At 35.7% G+C, this 24,145-nt stretch overlaps 1 protein-coding gene across 1 annotated transcript in view; it reads left to right on the forward strand.

Moving 5' to 3' along the window:
- The window catches only part of LRRC7 (leucine rich repeat containing 7), a 505,876-nt gene that overhangs the window by 356,320 nt on the left and 125,411 nt on the right, over positions 1-24,145 (forward strand). The window contains exons 9-11 of the mRNA XM_036841498.1: positions 8,275-8,349; positions 14,655-14,799; positions 20,383-20,455. Coding sequence (XP_036697393.1) covers positions 8,275-8,349; positions 14,655-14,799; positions 20,383-20,455 — 293 coding nt within the window. The remainder of the gene's footprint in view (positions 1-8,274; positions 8,350-14,654; positions 14,800-20,382; positions 20,456-24,145) is intronic.

Raw genomic sequence — 24,145 nt, forward strand, 5'->3', positions numbered from 1 at the left:
CTTTTTATTTATATCTTCTTAAGGAGTATGTGTTCCTTTGAGAGAAGAGTCACTGTCTCCTAAAGGAAATTAGATTATTTCATTTTAGAGAGATCTAACTGGGAAAAAGTCACTCCTGTGTAATACTTACTTACATCCACTTTCCTGCCACTTTCCTCATTGATTCTAGTTCTGAACTGGGGGTGAAGAGAGAAGAAACCCAACCCCTCTTCCTTACAGCAACCCTCAGGTACTCAAAGATGGGTATCTTTGACACCTACATCTTCCGTTTTTCAGCCCAACAGTTTAAGGCATTTTAACCATTTCTTCTATGGCGTGGTTTCCAGATATTCTGAATAAACTCTAGTTTGTTGAAGACATTTAATGCTTAGGCAACTAGAGGGGAACAGCCCACATATGTTGCATATAGAACAGGACATTGACAGAAAAGATGTAGGGACAACCCTGTTACAGTCTGAATTAAATTCCCAAAGACCTTTATAGTGCCTTCTTTGCATGAAGTACGTAGTACTTCTTGATTGAATGAATGTATTTATAAACAAATGAAAATTAATGAGTCTTCCAATATTTTCAGATTACTTTGGATACTAATTCAGTCATTTAATGAATTGTCTCTCCCTCTCGACATCATGTCATCTGTGGATTACTTCCTGTGTGTCATCAATATATTCACTTGATTATTTAAATGGAATGTATTACATTCACATATATGTTAAAATATTCCTATTAGTTTATGGCTGAAAGTGTTTTAATTAATTATAAATTAATCTGGTTTTCTCAGCAATGCCTTTTATTATTGTTGTTAAGAATGCCTATTTATTTATTCAATAATTTCTGAAATATAAAAATACTTTCCTACATGTTACCTAATTGTAGTAATTAAACCAAAACCAAAGCTTTAAAATTTATGAACATTTTAGTAGGAGTGACATCTGAAATAAAATTGAGAAACATGAAACTAATGTAAACTGGAAATAGGCTCAGACCCTATGGAGCTAACTTTTTATCGCCAAAGAAATTAACTGAATAAGTTAAATAGTCTAAAGGCATGTAGGACAGAACAATTGAGAGAATGAACAAGTAGGCTTGTCATCAAGAGCTGAACAGTTTTAGTTATTTTGTGTATCAGAAAGAGTTTCAACAGTGCACCGTGGAATTCATAAATAAAAGATTTCCCAGTTGTGAGAGCCATAGAGCTGCTAATAAGCTAAGTGTATTATTAAATAAAAAACTGAAGGAAAATGAGGGAAAGTTTCTTAAAATGTAGTCATGTTTCCTTGGCAAATTGCAAACTCTAACGTTATCAAACAAAAATGGTAAAAGTAAAAAAAAATAAAATAATACTTTAAAGTATTGATCTCAAACTTTAGAAAAAATATAATAACTGAAACATCTCAATGAAATATCATAATTGGATCACTTTGATTGGAGAATATAATTTTTTAAATTTGCATTGGTTATTTTACTCTTATTGATTTGAGAAACCGCTTTCTAGTGTATTTGTCAGCATTTTGAAGCAGGTTCCATACTGTTGCCTTCCAGTTCTACGTAGTTGCTGGGAATAACAATGTTTTGTTATTACAGTATCTGCCAGGTAATCGCAACAATTTTAAGACATTTCAAATGTAAATTTCTCTTTTTAAATTTTAAAGTTTCCTAGCTTAATTTTGATAAAATTAGATAAATGTCAGATGTTATGTTTTTCAGTGAACATTTCTCTTAACCTCATTGGAAGAAAAAATTTAATAGGTGTATAAATAAATATAAGCAAACTCTATTATCGAAATTAGTGGAATAAAAGTAACACATAAAGTCATATCAAGGGAACAGAATAAAACTGCATATACAGGACAGGAGTTATTTGAATTTGTTGTAGTCATGGAAAATATATGTTCTATTTTTGTTAAAACTGATGTAACCCTTTTCTTAGCTCATTTCAGCTAATAAAAGTAAGATCACTTCAAAGATAATTCTACAGTGGTTTAGGTAAGTGTAAATGTAAGACAAGACACTGAAATGTTCTCTAATTTTTTATTAAATTAATGCCTATATACTATAGGAAATTTGGAAAATACAGAAAAAATACAAATGAAGAAAAAAATTAATCAATCATTATTCCATCATATTTTTTCTAATGTTTTAAAAATGAAAACAAATATAAAAATATAAAAATTTTAAAGTAATATATTAAACACCTGCCAACCAAAAGGAACAAATGTTAACTATTTTTTGTATTTGAGTTAGATTTTTTTTGTAAAGAAATAAAACACTGTAGATCAAGTAGAAGTCTTCTATGTTCTCTTTCCTACTCTTACTCCAATCCCAGAACAATTACTATTTTTAATTTGGTGTGCATCTATTCTATATATTCCTATTTTTACTGTATGTTTATGTATTCATAAATATATAACTTTTTAAAGTTTATGTTCAATTGATTTGTGCTATACGAATTTTCTAAACTTGTTTTTCATTCGCTATTATTTGCAAGGTATATCTTACATAAAAATATAGATAATTCATTTTCATTTTTTATGCTATACCAACATATTTAATCATAATTTGGTTATCTCTTTCCTTATGCTGTAGTTTATTTAAAGCATGACCAACTTTTTAATATTATTAATTATTGTACAATGAAATTTTTCTGCAATAAGGTTTTTCTATATTTCAGATGATTTCAGTAAGATAGTTGCCCCAAAGCAAATGTGAACACTTTTGAGAATTGAGATACATATTTGAAAATGTTTCCCTAAAAGACCAAACGAATTTATAATCATCAAAGCAGTTTATGTGAGTGCCCAGCTCACAGCACCTTCATCAGCATTGAATATGCCAAGCCATTCTTGATTTAATTCACTCATTTTTAATGCAAACAATTGATTTTGAGAATGAAATTAAGCGGTATGAAAAAAGGCAATTTATGTGTTTGGTTGGGTGTAAGCCATTTAGTTTAGCTCCAAGATACACTTTAAAATTGTCTATTGGTCATGAGACGTCATTGCATCTTCATGTTGTTTCAGCAAGGTTATGTATTGATCTGCTGAGTACATTTTGTCTCTGTTTTTATTAGAAAGTTGCTGAAATTTCCTCTGTGACACATTTTATTAAACATCCAGTAATAAAAATAGTATCTTTTTTTAGAAATCCAGCATATGCTTTACTTTCTTTATTGGGCGTTTGTGATCACCAGCATTCTTCATTACTTCAGAATTTCAGTCTTAAGCTGTAGGATGATGTCATTTTTGGAGCCAGGAGACTTGAGTAATAATCCCAGCTGCAGTTATGCAACCCTCATCAAACTATTCTTATTTTCCCCAGAGAATGATTATCAGATTCTTCATCTGTAAAGTAGGACTCTTATTACCTTATTATATTACTAAATAAATTAAATGAGAACTTTTGAAATAAAGTAGAAATATAGGTTAGCATCAGAAATCTCTCTCCTAGTTGTCTTAGATGCCTAGGGTCCCCAGTAGAACCCCGTGTGAGAGGTATTTTAGAGGTATAATTGATCAGTTTTATCTGCCACTTTGTGTAACACAGCCAAGGGAGCAAACTATGCAGTCCACCAAAGGTTACCCAAATCCTTAGAGATCATGCAAGACCTTATGTTCCCACAGCTTCCTCCCCTGCCCACCCACACCAAGATGTCATACTACCCAGGGTTACAGCTTGAGTTTTTTCTTTGCCTGGAACTACTTCAGAAATCTTAAACTCTGAACTTTTGCTCTCTCATTCTAATTCTTTATCCTTCTACTTCTCTCAATCTGTCACTCCTATTATACTCCTCTTTGACCTCATGGAAACCTGAAATCTCCTATTTCTTCTGTTTTTTCCTAGACTGTCAGTTTCCCACCTGACTCCCCAAAAAGTTAAAATAGTTATCATTGATAGAACTCTTTTGATTGCCCTTAATTTCCTCTTTGATTCCCCTCCAACGATTCCAGTATGAACCATTCTCCCCAAGTGCTCTTCGTATAGAAAATTCTTGCCCTGCCAGCTCAAGAGATTACCTTGCTCATTACTTCATTAAGAGAATTTGAGACCTTCAGACATGCTCTCTCAACTTCCAGCCTTCCCCCACCATGCCCACCTACAACCACATCAACCTTACTACCTTCCCCTGAGTCTCAGTAAATGAGGTGTCTCACTTCTATTCAAGGGCAGACCCTCTTTTTGTGCTATCAATCCCATCTTTTTTGTCACCTCTTGGAATTTACTCCATTAATTTTATACCATTTTGTCTGTCCTTAATCTGTTCCTCTTTGCTAGTGTCTTCCTATCAGCTTTCTTTTTTCTCAACTTCCTCAATTTCTACCTAGCCCCACAACTTCTCTCCTCACCTCTCATCCAAACTTTACAAAGAATATTCTATCTGTATTGTCCCCATTTATTTGCCTCATTTATCTTCAACCCACTATAATACAGCTATCACATGAAATGGCTATCAGTAAGGTTACCAGCATGCTACTATTTCCAAAATTGACTGGACATCTTCATCTCTTATTTTACTGGACACTTCTCTAGTGTATGATACTCTTGTTCACTTACTTATTCTTAACACAATTCTGTTCATTGGACTTTAATAACCCTTTACTCCTCTGGACTCCATTTCTTCTTGCCTTCTTCTGTAGTTTGCCCTTCTGTTACTGACCCTTTCGAGTCTGGCCCCAAACAAGGGTCCTTCTGCTTGGTGTTGCTTGTGCCAATAGAATGAGACTGAGTTCGGTTCCGAAGCAAAGGAAAGCTTTATTCTTTGATCAGAGAATGGAGAGGTGCGAGCTCGTGCCCTAGAGCACAAGTCCTCCCCCACGGGCTGTGGGCTGGGCTGCTTCATAGGGGTCTCCTCAGCAGGGCAGGGGCAGAGTTCTCCTGGGTCTGGTGCAGCTGTGCTGTTCCCGGCGGTCACTCCAGATCGCAGCGCCGGGTACAGCATCTCTGCACACGGCCCACTGCCGCCATCTTGGATTTCGGTATCGTGCTCAGCACTTCTGCACACAGCCTAGAGCTGAGGTGTTGGGCGCAGCTGTTTTGCACCAGGAACTCTGGTCTGAAGTGCGGGGGGCAAGGCCTCTGCACCCGGCACCCTATGAGCAAGTGAAGCTAGACGAAGTACGAAGGAAAAAAAGGTTAGCATTTATTTTATTACCAAGATCCTATTTTTATTTCTTGGGAATTGTTAATGGGCTTTGCCAGCAACACTTCCTGTTTTCAGCTCTCAAGTGTTAGCATTCCACAGGGCTCCTTCCTCGGTCACCTGCACCTCTGAGTCCCTTCACATTCCCCGTAGGGAGCTCATCCACATGGGTTTCTATTTCCACAAAATGCCTAAGTTGTACAAACTTAGCACAGACCTATTCCTTAAGCTTCAGATTTTAATAGCCACCTGATTTCTGGACATCTCCACCTGTGTCTCACAGGAACCTACAGCTAATCATGATCAAAACTAAATTCAGTCTCTTTCATAAATCTGCTCCTACCTCCAAATTCTGCACCTCCGTTGGTGGCACTACTAAGTACTGGGGAACTGGGAGACATGCATCTTCTAAACGTTTTCTGAATCCAGCTTCTCTTTATTCCTCATTATCTCTTTTATTACTAGTCCTAATAAGCTTTTCTGGTTTCTTTGTTTCCTTTTTCCACCAGGATAGAGTGATACATATAAAACATTGATCTGCCAAAATCACTTTCCATTAGAAAGTTTTTCTGCTTCTAGAACATAAGATAAAGTCCCATCTCCCTAACAAAACATGAGGCCTTCACAGACCCGTACCTTCTTTTGTTAGCCTCATTTTCTGTTACTTACTCCGTTTTAAACTTGACAATCCTGTAAAGCAAACTGCCTGTTGTTACCATTCCTACACCATGCTGTTTCTCACCACTCTGCTTCTGGCTAAAATGTGTCTCCTCTCCTCTCCTCTCTTCTGACAAGCTCCTTCACATCTCAGCCCCATGAATCCATGTCTGGTTTCCCTCAATGCATTATGACTCTAGTGCAGTGCCTGGAACTTAGAAGCTGTTTAATAAGTACTTACTGAATGAAGGGATAACTAAATTATGAAAGTACTATATATTCCTTCTTGTCATTCTTTTTTCATATGGTGTCACTGTGTGGCAGGGGCAGTAGTGTTCACCAAATATTCCATGAATTCCTCCTACATTTCCCAGCCTTCCCTAAACTTAGGTCCCGGCCATATAAACAGTTCTGGATAATGAGCTATACGCAGAAGTGATAAGTGTCACTTCCAGCGTGAGATCTTTAAGAGCAGTGGCTAGTTTTCCATAGTCTTTCCTGCTTTGGCTCTTCTGGAAGTCTTGATTTGCAGGTAACACAAGATCATGGGGGCAGAAAACCACATGGGACATATAGTGAGAGTAAGAAGTAATCCTGTTGTGTTAAGACACTGAGATTTTAGGATAAATTTGTTACCACAGCACAATCTAGTCCATCCTGAATAAGGCTCATTGTTTCAAGTTTATACACTAATCTCTATCTTATCACATACATAAAAGTTGTGTTGAACTTATCAGGTATGCAACTCTTTCTCTTCTCCTAAAGTCTGCATGATGCCTGGGCTTGGAAAAACTGCATCATGTGACTGATGTTTTCCAGTACAGAGATGGAGTAGTTCACTGCCTGTTCCCTATGATCTAAGTGACAGCGGAATATTTCCTACACAAAGTATACCCCCGCACTTACTCATGCAGTCCTTTTTTTCCCTGTCGTAACTTTAAGTTTTGACGTTTGTTATAAATGAAACTTCTCCCAGGAATAGTACCACGTTCCACTGCAACTGCAGGCTAAAGTCATCAGAGACTATTGCCAAAGTAGTCCTGGAAGTCTCTGAAGTATATTGTACTGACCCACAATTATCAGTAGTCTAATAGTAACATTGATACAATTCCATTCTTTTCCACAAGTATTCTATCAAATACATTGGCTTTCCTAATTAGGTCTCAAATTTTATTAAACTATGGTTGTATCTTCTTTCAGTGATAATTTTTTCAGTTGGAAGAGACAAAAAAATCTGACTTCGGATGTGGCTTAATTCTAGGCTTATATGATGTCATCAGGATCCATCTTTTAACTCAAACTGGCTTTCCCCCTTTCCTCATGCCTGAAGCCCCCAGGGCTGTACCCTTCCAGTTTCAAATCCAGCAGGCAAGAGCAAGTGTCTTTTCCCCAGAAGTCCCAGTCAGAGAACCATTTCTTCTTATCTGCTCTGAATGGATCCTTGAGCCCAACCCTGTGGCCAGGTGAATATAATGCACTAATTAGCTTAGGCCTTTGTCAGTTCCCTGAAGTGGTAAAAAGGATTCAGCTTCAAGGGAAGCAAGTGGCCTTAGAGTGAGGTAGGGGATGATTTCTGAAAAGAAAACAGCAAGAGGTCATCATAAATCAAGAAATGATGCTGGCAGCAATAGCAACCTCTATCTTCTCTATATAGTCTGCTGCCCAGGATATAGAAGTTAGAGACAGCTTCTAGTTAGGGAGTTAAAGTGTTTCATTATGCACTGTAGGTTACACCTTGATTATATCATCTCTCTTTTTTTCTCTGAACTTCTCTACATTATTCTTTTCTCCCATATGATGCCTTGTGTTTTAGTTATTTATATGCATTTGTCTCCCCAATTAGATCATCAGCTACTTCCAGGCAGGAACTGAGTTTGAATAACTGTGGATCCTGCACTGTGTGTTTCACATAGTAGGCATCCTGACAATTCAACAACTAATTATTTGTTGAGTAAATGAAAAGATAAGAAACGAGTGGGTTTATACTATTATCACATCATGGTAATGTAATGCCTGGGAGCGGGGCGAGGGGGGGAGATGTTTGTGTGTATGGTGTTAATACACACGTATGATAAAAACCTACTATTTACCAAGTATCATGGCAAACAATGGGGATATGAGGATACAGTGGTTTAAAACCAAACATTACTCTGCCCTTCAAAAACTTATACTCTATTGAAGAAGACAGAGTAGAGTATAATAAATACTACAAAAGATAATTGTAAGGTGTTAAGGGAGAGTAATAGATTTTAACTTTTATTATTGTTGTTCTGATTGTTTCCACGTAAATTCTAGGTTGGCTACCTCAGGGATTACCAGTTTTGCTGGAAGAGGTCTGTTAAACTTGGAATTTCTTAGAGGATTAACACTAGATTCCCAAATCAAAGTTCCAGATCCAAGAAATTACATCTTATATTGTGACAAGAAAAGACTAATTTAGTTTTCTTCTCCTCTCTCTTTTCTCCCTACTCCTCTCCTAGCCTGAAGTTATGGATCAAATACAAAATTTAAGGGAGCTGTGGATGGATAATAATGCATTGCAAGTGCTACCTGGGGTATGTAAGTTTTTATTATGCCATGTTGTCTAGCATCTATGTTGTATATTAATTGTAACTGATAATGATTAATCTTACATCTTAAATCCCAGTGTTTTCATTTCAAAGTTAAACACTTGTTAGGAGTGTTCTGTCATCAAGTGTTTTTCACTAATTTGTTTTTTTAATATTTCATATAACTTTTATGAGCGTTATAGGTGTGTAAAATGTATGAAAATTTTTCTTGCTCTCTTAGTATATTTTTCATCTCCTTCCTTATTTACTGTTTTTCAAAAGCTGAAAAATTCATATTGTTAAATGAAAAACAATGCTATACATAATACCAAGTCTTAGTTTTACAAAATCAACCTTCTTCTTGTAGGTAACTAGGTAATGGTTTCTGCTCATATTGTTAGAGCTCTTGCACAAAATAAATACCTCTCTCTTGGTTCAGGTGATTTCCAATAGAACCTATTTGAGTTTTTGAAAAAGGCAAAGAGCATAAATTGTTAAAAATAGAAAGTTGAACTAGAATCGATTTTTCTTCTCAGCTAACAGAAAATCCAATAATACCTCCTGAAAAGTAGGTTTATCAGTCAACTCACTGAGTGTGACTATTCATTCCTTTTTCATCCAGTGAGAGAATGGCTTTCCATAAAACACTGCTTCTTACCACTCATAACACATGCACTTGAATATAAGCATGTACATACACACACACACACACACACCACCAACAACAACAACAACCACAAGGGTCTCTGGTGAAAGCCAACTCTAAACTCCTTGCATTGGGCTAAGAAGCCAGGGCAGCTGGTTGTGTAATAGTTCTTCAGCCACTGAGATTTAGATGTATATTCCCAAAGTCAAACTTATTCCTTCTTTGAAATAACATTTAAAGTTTTTTTAAATGATTGCAAAAGCAACAAGAACAGGAAGCTTATTCTCTTTTGAACAAGCATGGGACCACACAAAGAAGAAAATATGACAAAAGATTAGGTAAAAAATACTTTCTCCTCTCACCAAAGGAATACATTTCTACTATCATAGCAAATGCAAAACAGAAAAGCATGCATGTTTTCTATTTATTGATTTATTCAAAAACCATTTACAAATATACCTCTATGAACTAGAAACCATGCTAATGTCAGGGTTACAAAAATAATATACTCAATGACCTTGAATATATTTGTTTGAGGGGCTCACATATAACATGAGAGACAAATCTGTATTCCACTACACATAGCAGAGACTGATTTGTATCATATTCAAGGTATGTACAAACCCTGGGGCAACAAGTAAGACAGTGATCAATCCCTTATGCAAATATTGAGGAATCAGAATGTATGTCTAGTTGGAAAAGTTTATACCTGCTTCTTCAATGTATTCATTTATTCAAAAACACTTACATAGCATTTATCATGGGCTAGGCACTATCTAGATATTTTACAAATGACTCACCAAATTCTCATAGCAACCCTGTGAAGCAGATTTATTACCAACCCCATGTTATAGATGAGGAAACTGAAACAGAAAGAGTAAGTAACTGGGCCAAGGTCACACAGCCAGTAAATGGTGGATCTGTAATTCATACCAGCTCCAGAGGCTTTTGTTCACTCTGATGCTCCAAAATTCTGTTGCTATAGACTCAATAGAAGGTATAAATGAGAATTAGGCTCATCTTACTTTTCACAGTTACTCCATTCCCAAAATCCAACCTTGGAAATCAACTCAGACCTCTAATTCCTTAGTTAGTGTATTATTTAAATGGAAAAGTAGTGGTTAAATCTTCTGTAAAACAGTGCTGCCTAATTTTTTCTGCTTCAAAAGTAGATTTTTTATTATATACTGCCAAGTTTAAGTGGATTTCTCACTTTAGTTAGTACACTTGAATTCCACATTTTGTAATGCTCTTTGTGGGAATACCCCACGCCTCCCTACCCTAAACAGGCATGGTTTTCTGAATGTCCAGTGCTGGCAATTAGTTGTTATGCAATTAACTAGAAATGCTTGACTTTGAAAGGCTAATCTTGAATGCAGTCTTCAGCCCATGTCTGTTAGTTTCACAGAATGATTAATCCTAAGTATTTAGTGTTATAAGACAGAGGTCCCCAACCCCTGGGCCGTGGACCGGTACCGGTCCGTGGCCTGTTAGGAAACAAGCCACACAGCAGGAGGTGAGCCAGTGGGTGAGCGAGCGAAGCTTCATCTGTATTTACAGCCGCTCCCCATCACTCGCATTACCGCCTGAGCTCCGCCTCCTGTCAGATCAGCAGCGACATTAGATTCTCATAGGGGCACGAACCCTACTGTGAGCTGCGCATGCGAGGGATCTAGGTTGCATGCTCCTTATGAGAATCTAATGCCTGATGATCTGAGGTGGAGCTGAGGCAGTGATGCTAGCGCTGGGGAGTGGGTGCAAATACAGATTATCATTAGCAGAGAGGTTTGACTGCACAGAGACCATAATAAACCAATTGCTTGCAGACTCATATCAAAACCGTATTAGTGAGTGGCAAGTGAAAACAAGCTCTGGGCTCCCACTGATTCTGCATTATGGTGAGCTGTATAATTATTTCATTATATATTGCAATGTAATAATAATAGAAATAAAGTGCGCAATAAATGTAACGCTCTTGAATCATCCCAAAACCATCCCCCCGCCCCCGCCCCGGTCTGTGGAAAAATTGTCTTCCACGAAACCAATCCCTGGTGCCAAAAAGGTTGGGGACCGCTGTCATAAGACACAGCGAAAAAAGCAAGTTCCTTTTTATTTTTAGTTCATGTACCAAAATACATTAAGCTAATATACTTTTTAAATACTTTTGGAATCCTGGGCTTTCATTTTTCCACTGTTTTTCATAAATCAGAGAAGCAAATAGATAATGATCAAAAATTAGTTTGCTACATAGCTCTGTCTTGTGGCCATCACTCTAAGATCAATCAATCAAAATATGACTAAATAGCAAACTCCAATATGTTCTTTTGCTTGTGATGGCTTCCACATTTTATTTGTTTTTGACCACTCATCTGTAGGCCCCTCTATGTTCAGAAAGATGTTGGAGCAACATTCAGCATCCTCAAGAACTCTGAGACATTGGGCCTCAAAGGCCTTTATCACTCCAGGCTACTATTGCTTTTATAAGATGTTTGAGAGTAAGGGTTTAGAAAGACAAAAATAAACACCAAGTTGTTATTTTGCTTCCAAAAAAAAAGATATTTAGAAACTTCACACCAAAATATTTATTGAGTTTGCTGGAGATAGCAATTCAGGAAGCTTCAAAGAGAAAAGAAATTTTTCTCATCGTAATGAAACAAAAAAAGAAATATACACACACATAGACACATAATCACATATATTATTCTTTCTATGCTCATCAGAAGAGATGAGCTAAGGTAACATAATAGTTCCTTGGGGTGGAGAGCTATAAGTAAAGTGACAGTATTTTTCCAAGGAGCATATTTCTAGGCATGAGGAGAAACTCAGTCCCATGGCCTGACTCACCCAGAGTACCCAGTTCCGAGCCTAGCAACTATTCACCTGTTCTAAGACTGTGTTCACCCTCTGCCCACGTGGGGAACTGGAGGAGCAGGGCTAGAGATATGAGCTGCGTTAATTAAGGCGTCAGTCAGAAAGTGCTAATGTAATCGGTAGGCTTTGCAGTCTGAATTCCGATAAAAACCGAGTTTGCATTTTAGCTCCACCCCTTATTAATGGGGCAACTTTGGAATGTTACTTGTAGTATATCCTGTCATGCACCGTCCTCCTGGATGAACTCCCCAGCCTCTGGGCATGCTGCGTGCAGCTCTCCACCCTCTTCAGGAATTGCCTCAGCTGAGAGAACTTTCTCGTGCAGGGTTACACCCCTATTCCAGGAGACCTGCATCCAATGATCAATCAAATAAGACTCTGAAGGCCTGGTCCCTTCCCCCCACTTCAATACTATTTGAAGGGTCAGCTGAGGAATTCCTCACAACTTCTTCACAGCCCACCTTCATCCATCCAATCCTGCTTCCTTCCTTCCCTCTTTCTTTCCCCTGGTATTAATCCCAAGAATCTCTCTCACAAATTTCTCTTTGTCTCCAGTTCTCAGGGAAACCAGCATGTGACATTACTTAACCTCTAAGCTTTAATGTGTGTCAAAGTGCAGATTCTGATTCAATAGGTCTGGATTCCACATTTCTGACAAACTCCCAGGTTGTACCAATGCTGCTGCTGTGTAAAACATGTTCTGAGCAGCAAGAATATAAAGTATTGTGTCAAGTAATATGTATAAAGTACTTAGCACAGTGCCAAGTGTGTGCTTGCGTAATAAATTTGTTTATGTAATATTTATGTGTTTATACTCTGTCAAATAAGTAGAGACAGGATAGTAAATTGTATACAGGTAGACCAACAAGCAGATGACCCACTGAACACAGATATATGTGGGACATTTATTTGCAAATCATGCCCTTAAAGAAAAGGAAAATGAAGAATTTTTATCTTGCTCTAATTCCCATAGTACATGTCCGAGCTAAACAATCACTATTCACTCCCTGCCCAATGTATGACCTGATTCCTCCCCTGTCCTCAGTAATCAGTTACTAATCCAGTCATTCCACATCTAAATTTTTCTCGAGCCATCCCCTTTTCATCCTCACTTCTGCTGCCTTAACTCAGGTCCCTTTCATCTCCTCAGCTAAACTGCTTCCAAATCCTTCTAATCCTTTCAGATCTACTCTAACCCCAGTCATGAATCTTCCCTTCACACTTCCCTGAAGTCATTATTTCAAAACACAAATCTGATTATGTCATTCACCATCTTAAAAGCTTTGAATAGCTCTCCTTGCCTATAAGATAGAGATCACGTAATCCTCACATGACAGGCAAGGCCGTTTAACAGCTGGCTTCTTATGATGCTTAATTTCATCACTGTATTCAGTGACGTTGAATCTCCCACTCTCCCTCAAACACACCACGCTTCCTCACACTTCTCTGTGCTGTTCTCTCTTCCCGGTACAGTTTCTCCTTTTCTTGACAGCAGTGCCTTCCAGGCAATTTGCATCCCTTTGTTTCTAGGGCATTCTCTACATGCTTTTTTTATTGTACATATCATAGGGTATTATAGTTATTTATTTGACAGTTTCCTTCACTGCTATAAGCACCTTAAAGACTTTATCTGTGTCATGACAAGTCTCTTCCCTCACATAGCTGACTTATTCATGATTGTTCTCCAGGATATAACAAAAGCCCTGGTACATAGTAGATCCTCCAAAAGAACTGTTGAATGAACAAATTGATTCTGCATAATAGGATGAAGCCCAAATCACGATTTAATACCTTTCTTATGCATTTGAAATTGTAAGAATCAGAATATCAGCATATGTTGTTTAGGTGGCAACTTTTTTCCTTTCTTTTCCTTCCTTCCTTTTTCTTTCTTTCTTTCTTTCTTTCTTTCTTTCTTTCTTTCTTTCTTTCTCCCTTCCTTCCTTTGTTTGTTTGTTTGTTTCTTTCTTTCTTTCTTTCTTTCAATTTACTTAATTCTACAGCAACTTTGAGATTATTTCTGATATCTTTTAACATATTATCTCTGTTGGGAGATATCTTCACATATCATAAAATTCACCCATTTAAAGTATACAGTTCAATGGTTTTCAAAATACTCACATAATTGAACAGGCATCACCACAATCTAATTTTGAACATTTCCATCACCACTGAAAGAAACATTAGCAGTTACTCCCTTCCTCTTGACCTTCCAGCCTCTAGCAATCCTTATCTACTTTCTGACTCCATAGATTTGCCTATTCTGGACAATTCATATAAATGGAATCATACAATAGGTGGTCTTTCGTGACTGGCATCTTTCACTGCATGTTTCAAGGTTCATCCATTTTGTAGCATGTATCACTACTTTATTGCTTTTTATTGCTAAATAATACTGCAGCTTATGGATATACCACATTTTGTTTAACTATTCATCATTTGATGGACATTGGGTTGTTTCCACTTTTTGCCTGTTGTGAATAACACTGCTTTGAACATTTATGTTTCTTTGTGGACATATATTTCATTCTTGAATATGTACCTAGGGATTTCTGGGTCATATGGAAACTCTATGTTTAATATTTTGAGGAATGGCCAAACTGTTTTCCAAAGTGGCTGTATAACTTTACATTCCTCCTAGAAATGTATGAGAGTTATGGTTTCTCCACATTCTCGCCAAAACTTGTTATTGTTGCATTTGCTTTTAAAATTAATTTATATTGTTGTGGTTTTTACAACTTTAAAATATTTCCTGAAAGTTTCTCAACTAACCCTGAGTTTATGCAATGTCATCAAGTCTATAGGGAAGTTAAAGACGTTGGTATACCTGGATATGTCAAAAAACAGAATAGAAACGGTTGACATGGACATTTCTGGATGTGAAGCCCTGGAGGACCTCTTATTGTCATCCAATATGTTGCAACAGTTGCCTGACTCTATAGGTGAGAACATAATATTTCATCATGAATGTTTATGTCAAATATAGTGTTTTCTATAGTTTGTTCACAGATGTAGGGTATATACTCTTAGCATGATATTAATAAATTAGCATGATCATTATTCAAGGTGATAAAATATTTTACCAATATCTTAAAATGAAATGGTAACTGTAGTTGTCAAACTCAAGAAGACCCTCCTATTAAAATGATCTTACTAAATTGATATATTTTAAATAATTTTAGATCTCCTAAGTTGTAAAATGTTATTATAAGGAGTATATATCTTAGATTTAAGTACTTTGATAAACATGTATGTCTCTTTTATTACTATAGAATTACAGTAGCTTCTATCCACGGTGTGGCTATATTCTATTTTTAATATTATTGTAACATCACTGTAATTAGGAATAACACAATAAATGTGAAATATCTTCATATTTCTATTATTCAAAAAAGACATCTCACCTTTATATTTAAGATTCATGAGGCCAGATATTTTGTCTGTTAGTATATATTAACCACTCAATCTATTTTTGTCATAAATTTTTCTCTGAGTAAAATAATGAAAGAATCTAATTTAAATATGAGTAAACCTTTTGTATGTATACCTTATTATTATTATTTATGAGAAGAAACAGCTAGGAGAGTAATCATCAAACTACTTAACTTTGGAATGTAGTTTTTAACACTCTGAATTAGAGGTATCGTATATTCTAGAACTTATTAATGCTTCTGAAAATTGAGTCACAACCTAGGTAGCCTGATTGAAGGGAAGCTAGAAGACAAAACAGTTCCCCAAATTTTTCTTCAATATTTTATTGCTTCCATTTTCACTGTTCTTTCAGGCTAATAGAGAATATTAGTTTTAGCAGAACAGGCTGGCTTTTCTTTCTTTGTAGATTTGATGACTTTTTTATTTATATAATTGTATATTTTTATAACAGTGTTTCTCCAACTTACTCCACCCTAAGACTTATCTGAGAGCTTTATTAAACAGTTCCACATTCCCAGGCTCTCTCTGTGAAAATTCTGATTCAATAAATGTGTAATAAGCCCTCTGTTCTGTATTCTTGTTAAATATCCTAGATGAAACTTATGACCAGATAAGCTTAGAAAATACTATTTAGTGTTGTAGAAGGTAAGGAAATATAATAGTTTAAAAGGGCATCCTCTAGTCAAGATGATAGTGATGGTCATCTGGTCAAGATAACCATCTGGTCAAAATACATATCTTACTCTCCTACTCAATCACCACTCCATACCTCTTCAAAGACACAATGAGAATGGAAAAACTATATTAGAAAAACATATTTTTGTTCATTACTGCCTCCTCTGTACAAAGAATTATGCCTGGTATATGGTAAGTGCTCCTTAAGTATTTAGTAAATAAAATAATTTTGCCCTGCTTAAGAAGAATGAACATATACCCGGATTTGAGACATAATGGAAACACAGAAATGACCCCAGGCCTGACTGATGGGCTTTAGACCACAAACAGAAGTGGCAGCCATAAATTGTTCCTGCAGTAAAAAAAAAAAAAAAAAAAGACCTTAAGCATACCAGGAGGATACAGACTTACAGGGACTGAGGCAGGGAAGGAACCCTTTTCTGCAAAGAGAGACTTGAAAAAACCTGCAACTAATATGTAGAGCTAGGGTGGAAGGAGAGAACAGATACAGATTCACTGCTGAAAATTACGGCACGTCACAAGCTGGTTTGGACTGAATCTGCAATATCCACATCAAATGAGAGTACCATGTTGCTAATATAAGACCTGGTTCTGAACTCCAGAAACTTGGGGGTCAGGTGGAGGTAACCATAAAAGTGCCAGACAGGGAGGGGTGAGCATAGGTAAGGAAAAAATATTCACCCTCACAAATGGGCATGAAAACAAAAATTTTAAAGGAAAACTAATGTTACAACAACCAAAAACTCAAACAATAGGAAAATTTACCTCAAGGGAAACCAAAATTATCAAGCAATGTAAAAAAAATTTTTAAGTATGTGCAGATCCTCAAATAGATAAAAGGAAGAATAACATTTGTAAAAATAAAAATAACTTATAAAACAAAAACAGGAGCTATGACTAAGAAAAGGTGGTTATAAAAAAGAACCAATTAGAAATTCTGGAAATGAAAATGTCACATAGTGAAATAAAAGATGATATGATTATTTGTTTAAAATATCTTCCATTAAGAAAGCAGACTAGGGAATTAGCCTTCTGGTCTGGGGAAGGCAGCATGTATAGATGATAGAAAATATCAGATTAGATCCTGGGATGATAAAACAGACCAGCATAGGCAGGTGGTATTACATATTTAACATCTTCACTTAGAATCTGAGTGGTTCTCAAATTAAGAAAGTAACTTGTTAGTAGCTTACTCCTGGAACTATCTTTGGACCCTATTGACCTTTTAGGGAAAATTGCATTTAAACATCTGCAGAGTTGCCAGAGTACCTGATTATACACATAGAATGGCTGACTTTCCTCTAAGAATTTCCTTCTTGGTCAAGAGAAATACCTGGGAACTCTGTTCAAAGGTCCTAAAATAATTTGTTGATTCTGATTGGATGGCAAATTGCATCTTTTCTTCTTTATTTGAGCATGGATCGTCTATTGAACTACCAACATTTAAAAGAATAAAAGACAAGAAACGTCACAGTATTAATAAAGGGAAATAGCAACTAAAATAAAATCTTTGCTTCCTTTACACCTATTTTAATTCTGCAGTTGTGGGGTATTTGAATGGAGTGATATATTCAACAGTGAACCCTGTATGCTGAGTCCCTTTCCTTGTGCTGGTTCCAGGGAAAATGAAGGGGGCTCTTTACATTTTCTAGATAGAGCTTTAATAATCAGCTTCTTTGGATAGCAGAGAAACTCAGTAAAGGAGAATATAATTTTTTTACTTTCCAAAATAACTCTTATTCACTTAGTGGTTAAAGACACAGGTTTTGTAGTCAAGCTACCCGAGTTCAAAGTCTGGCTTTTCTACCTTACTAACTGTGTGACTTTACACAAGCTACTTAATCTCTCTGTGCCTCAGTTTTATCATCTTTTAAGTGGGGAAGTAATAGTACCTGCATCAGGGGATTATTTTGAGAAATAAATGAATTAATATAAGTAAAATTGCTTAGAACAGTACCTGGCACATAGTAAATGTTCAATCAATGTTAGGTACTATAATAATATAATAATTATTATAATCTTAGATATGATGAGTGCACAGCCATTTGGCTTTCAAAATTCTATTATCTAGGGTAAATGCCATGTAAATATTAGCTGTTTTTGATATTAATGTTTAATACATTGCTTCTTATTATATATTTATATATAAGTAGCTAAAATCATAGCAAAAAAAGCCTCCTTTTTCTTTCTCTTCAGTATATCTGAGTTGGGAATATAGGATAAAGAGGTGGGGAATTGAGGAAGAAATAGGATAAAGTACCTTTGGTTCCTGAGGGTAGAAGAGAGTCCAAGCAGATATGATATAGCTATGTAGTATTTATCTGCAAGAGGAAGTCATGAGCAACAGAGCTGAGGCTGATGGCCTATTTCCACTCCAAGGACAACCAGATTCCTACAGAAACTCCAGAATGTGTCCAAAGGGCACACCCTTGTATGGAATATGTGAGTGACACAGTAGCCACACCACAAATGAGTGAAGTCCCCTTAAGTCCACAGACGTGGAACTAAGAAGGGAGCCCTAACTCACTTCAACCTTTAAAGCTATAGAAGCTTCTGTCAATTGTCAGAGCCACACTACTCCATTCTTCAAAAAAAATCTGTTGCATCAATCTTTTGGCCTTAATCCCTATCCTGCCTCGAAATTTTCTCACCACTACTTCAGACCTAGGAACTGTGATTCTCTTAAAGACTGCTTTGCAACCTGGTTTCATGTTTGCAGAGCCATCTGTAACCCAGCCCAAAATTTCTCGCGACCCAATCAAGTGATGTTGAGACATCAACACAGTTAGCTGTAATGCATAGCCCCCCGTTGTCTTTTCACAGTTGATGAACAAGCTCAGGAGTTCTTTTATATTTCCAAGGTCTATAGTTTTTTACACATGCACCAGAGAAGCTAAAGTGATTCAGTCACCCTTTGAGCATAGATGAATATGGCAGTGGGTATTCAAATTTCAGAGATAAATTACCCCAGTGAGAATTGTCTTCTTTCTCAGGTGCTACTGTTTTCAGCCATGTATCCTAACAGCACAAGCTGATGTATTAATCTCCAAATATTGTAGGTATTTTCTCACAGCAGTCTGATAGTGATAACATTTCTCTCCACTAGAGCAGAAATTCTGAGTGCTTCTGCGGAATACGTAACTGAGCATACTGAAACTTAAAGTGCAACGATGGCTTTATTTCAGACTTCTTGTGACTTATTTTTTGCCTTTAAGGTATGCTCAAAATACTTGAGGTGGGTAGGCGTGAGCTATAGCAGTGCTTCTGAGAGCAGGTTCTCAAAACACCACTATACAAGATACTCTGTGCACACACACAAGTTGCCCAATAACTTAAGCGTCACCCTGTTACATTAGCATATTAAAAAGTCCTTGAAAAACTTCATTAAAGAAATCTGGTTGATTTTGTTTAATTTAGCATTTCCCAAACGCATTCAACCATGGAACCTACTATATCCATCAGAACAAGTTTTCTGCAAAACAAGTCGTCTATAGCGTATATCTATAGTTCCAATGTAAAACAAAAATTAGCCACTGTTAATGCTTTTCTTGGATTTTAGCTATTTAAGCCATATTGATACTATGGGCTCTGTTACGGCTGGGTAAAGGAAGCTGTTCTTCAATTACTCTGTGGTTTTTGCTCATTAAAACCCTGGGAGTAGGAGTAGATCAAGCAGTAAGGGTATGGAGGGCATAAATCAGACAGTGAAATATAAGTAGTTGGAACTTCAATTCTTGACCAGTTCTACTTGATAGATTAAAAACTACAAGTTTTTGTGCTTACTGCTGATCCAAGTCAAGGATTTATGGTAACAGAAAGGGTATGAAGTCCTATGTTGTAATTTTCCAAGTCGATAATCATAACCAATACACTGCAGTACTTCAGTACCCATTTGTTGATTATTAGGCTTAATTCAGATTTGTTTTCAATTTGTATCACAACAGGAATGTTAGTTATTAGTGCTTATGAGTTAATTAAATACCGAACACAGCTGGCTTGAAAAGTTTCATCTGGTCCATTTGCTGCATAATAGAAAAGGGAAATGTGGTAGTAGTACTGCCAACTCAGGTTTCTATGGAGCCCTATGTTTTGTTTATTGTCTCCATCAATGTACTTGAACTCTCATTGATGTAAGTAAATTTTTTGTAACTGGAAAGTTAAAACTAGACACACGAATATCAGTTTGTAGGTTGATATAAGCAGAGTGCAGCCAATTAGCATGACAAACCCTCATCACCCAATCAAGTGATGTTGAGACTGTCAGCCCTCCTCTGGTTCCACTGGTGGGCAGGGGCAGTAGTTTGATCAGGGCTACAGCTCATAAAAATTCCTTTTACATTGTATTTTCTGTCAGAAATCTATTCTTCTATATTAATACACCTTCTTCTCTGTTTTAGGTTTGTTGAAAAAACTAACTACTCTAAAAGTAGATGACAATCAACTTACAATGCTACCCAATACAATCGGAAAGTAAGTGACAAAGTTTCATACCAGTCTCTCTAAAGCCAGAAACAAAAGAATATATTGAGTTTTCTATTTTCACACATTTTCTGCTAGAGATATCAATAATTTTGTTCATATGTAAACTCATTTTAGACCGCATTTTATTTAGTTATATATTTGTATATAATTTATCTTAATTTAGTTTTATATTTAGATGCTGCATTGACACCCAACTATATATTGATAATATCATAAGAAATACTTAACCATCACTCTTTCATAAGCAAAGTGATTACCCAGACCTTCAATTATACCATTGCCTGTAATTTTCCAGATACTATTAATTTGATGTTTTTGACTGAGTAGCAGCTCTAAATTCACTTATGTCTTACAAAATCAAATCAATTTTTATAAGATCTGCATTATGTATACGTCACCATTACACTGTTAGTAAAATTTGATATTTGTGGAAACTTAATGTATTTTTAGACTTTAAGGAGATAAGCATCTGTTTTAGCTTGCATTTTAAAAAGCTTCAAGGTGGAAGGCCATCATTGCCTTTTAAGGACAAAATATATTCCATTTATTTGAGAGCGGTTTATTTCTAATTTTATGTTGCCATTAATGTTTGATTTACAGCTCTTTAAGGAACATATGTATGTTACTATCAGTGTTTCACTGAAATTCTTTTGTTTACAACTTGTGTAAAGTGAGAAATCAATAAGCTGTCTTTATTCTAACATTATGTAAGGCCATTTTATAGGAATCTTGCCCCACATTTCATGTGAAGCATTATATAAATCCATAATTTAACAGATTTGGGTGTACTTGGGGTGGTGGGGAGAAAGCCTAGCTTTTTTTTAAAAACAGATTTATTAACTATAATTGATGTACAATAAACTGCATATATTTAAAGTCTACAATTTGATGTTCTGACATTCATATAAAGCCATGAAGGGAAGTGTTAAAGAAATGGACTATATGACTATATTTTATTACAATAAAAAACGGCAGAATAAAAAAACAGTAGGAAGTATATGAGAAATCTCTACCTCCTGCTCAGTTTTGCTGTGAACCTAAAACAGCTATAAAAATAAAGTCTATTTTAAAAAGAGGAAGAATGACTGACAAACTGTGGTTACTCAGACTTGAGTATTTGGTAGACATTTTGTCAAAAATGAACAAAGTGAGCTTGTCACTTCAAGGGAAACAACTGACAGAATTTGTTGCCAACAGTGAAATTTGAGCTATCAAGTAGAAATTAGAATTTTGGAAAATTTGTATCTGCCACTGTGAGTTTGACAGCTTCCCAATATTTAAAGCCTTTTCTGATAAGACTGGTGTGATATCACTGGTGTAATAATGAATGTGATTTGTTGATATTGTAATATGAAATGTGTCAACATTTGGAAAATCTGTTCAACTCAGTGAAGCAACACTTTCCAAATGACCAATGCATGAGCTACAAAATCACACATGAGAAATAGACCCATTCAAAGTGCAAAAAGATTAGTTGATTTTAATGTATTGGTATGAAAAGTAAGAAAAGTTCATTGATGTATTTCAGATTCTACATTGCAATTACTGTATCCCCTAAAAAGACTGCCACTTGTTGAGTTTGGGTGTAGTATCAAAGAATAATCACAATTATCCAAAAAGACCATGAAAATACTCCTCCCTTTTCCAACTACCTATCTGTGTGAGTTTGGACGTTTTTATGTGTAACTTAATCAAAACAACATACCACAACAAATTGAATACAAAGCAGATATGAGAATCCAGTTGCCTTCTATTAAGCTAAACATTGAAGAGATTCACAAAAATAAAAATGTCATTCTTCTCACTAAAGGTTTTTGTTTTGGAAAGTATGCTTACTTTTATAAAAATGTGTTACCTACATTAACATGTCATGGGTTTATTATTGTTATTTAAGAATGAATAATAAATAATTATTTTTAAATGCCTCTTTTAATTTATAATATTGTAGATACCAATAGATATAAACCATATTTAAAAAAGTACTTTAGGATTACCAATGATTTTTTAAGAGTGTAAATAGGTCCTAAAATAAAAAAGTTTGAAGATTTCAGTTCTATAATACATCATGTCTTGGATGGTAAAATTGTGACAGCCATTGTCTAACATGTTCTCACTTCAAGGTAGCACTTGTGGCAAAAAATAAACTAAATTTCTAAAATTGTATAGTATACCTTAATAAACAATCTGTATGAAGTAAAAATAATAATAATGATATAATGGCTTTGCTTTCTTTAGGGAATTCAGAACTGATAGATCAGAGATTTAGTTCAAGGTTAGAGATAAAATTTGATTAGAATCCCATTTAATGGCACCCCAGATCACACGCAGAAATTGTTCTGGAAGTAGTGAAATAGTCTTTATTTTATTATGAGACATTCTACCTAGAACTCTGCGCACCAAAATGTTCAGATCAGCTGCAGTGACCAAAAATATTCTCATTCTGCACAGCGAATGTTTCAATAGGTTAGACTTATCTTTGGTAATTTTTAATAGTCCAACTAGTAAAAATTGCTGAAAGAATTCATTTTTCAACATCTTTCACAGTTGAAATGGATTCCATGACTTTTGTACCAAATAACTTGTAAAATTGGTTATTTTTGTTGTTGAATCTTAAGTTGTGCCTAGGAGTTCCAGCCACTCTAATAATTGAATGTGCAATGAAAATAGTAACAAACAACTTTTTGTGTGTGTTCATATTGTGCCAGATACCATGTTTGGTGCTTTACATGTATTCTTATTTAAAGGCCCCATCAACACTATTCAATGTGTATTATTATCTCCCCATCAACAGATGCAGAAACAGAGGCTGAGAGAAGTTATCATATTTCAAAGCTAAGCTGCTAATTGACCTATGATGCTTCTTTTTTTTTAATTTAATTTAATTAATTTATTTATTTATTATACAGCAGGTTCTTATTAGTTATCTGTTTTATACCTATTAGTATATACATGTCAATCCCAATCTCCCAATTCATCCCACCACCACCACGCCCCATCCCCACTTTCCCGCCTTGGTGTCCATACATTTGTTCTCTACATCTGTGTCTTTATTTCTGCCTTGCAAACTGGTTCATGTGTACCATTTTTCTGGATTCCAGATATATGCGCTAATATACGGTATTTGTTTTTCTCTTTCTGACTTACTTCACTCTGTATGACAGTCTCTAGGTCCATCCACGTCTCTACAAATGACCCAATTTCGTTCCTTTTTATGGCTGAGTAATATTCCATTGTATATATCTACCACATCTTCTTTATCCATTCGTCTGTTGATGGGCATTTAGGTTACTTCCATGACCTGGCTATTGTAAATACTGCTGCAATGAACACTGGGGTGCATGTGTCTTTTTGAATTATGGTTTTCTCAGGGTGTATGCCCAGTAGTGGGATTGCTGGGTCCTATGATGCTTCTTAATATATGTTATAGTTGAGTCACACATTTTGTAATATTAGGTCATTTAAGAGCCCCATTGCTCTAAAGGCAAAAGATCTCCCATAAAAAGAGAAACCGTACGCTAAACCTACTCTCTCTTAGCTTTGTAGTTTTGGAGAAAAGCAATAAAATCTCAAAAATTTGAATGGATATTTTAAAAATCATTCCATCATAGAGTATGGTCAATGAGAAAGACCACTAACTAGAATCAGAAAGTCTAAGTAACTATGCAAAGCTGGGTAAAT

Source organism: Balaenoptera musculus, chromosome 1 (assembly GCF_009873245.2).
Source record: "Balaenoptera musculus isolate JJ_BM4_2016_0621 chromosome 1, mBalMus1.pri.v3, whole genome shotgun sequence".
Taxonomy (NCBI): Eukaryota; Metazoa; Chordata; class Mammalia; order Artiodactyla; family Balaenopteridae; genus Balaenoptera; species Balaenoptera musculus.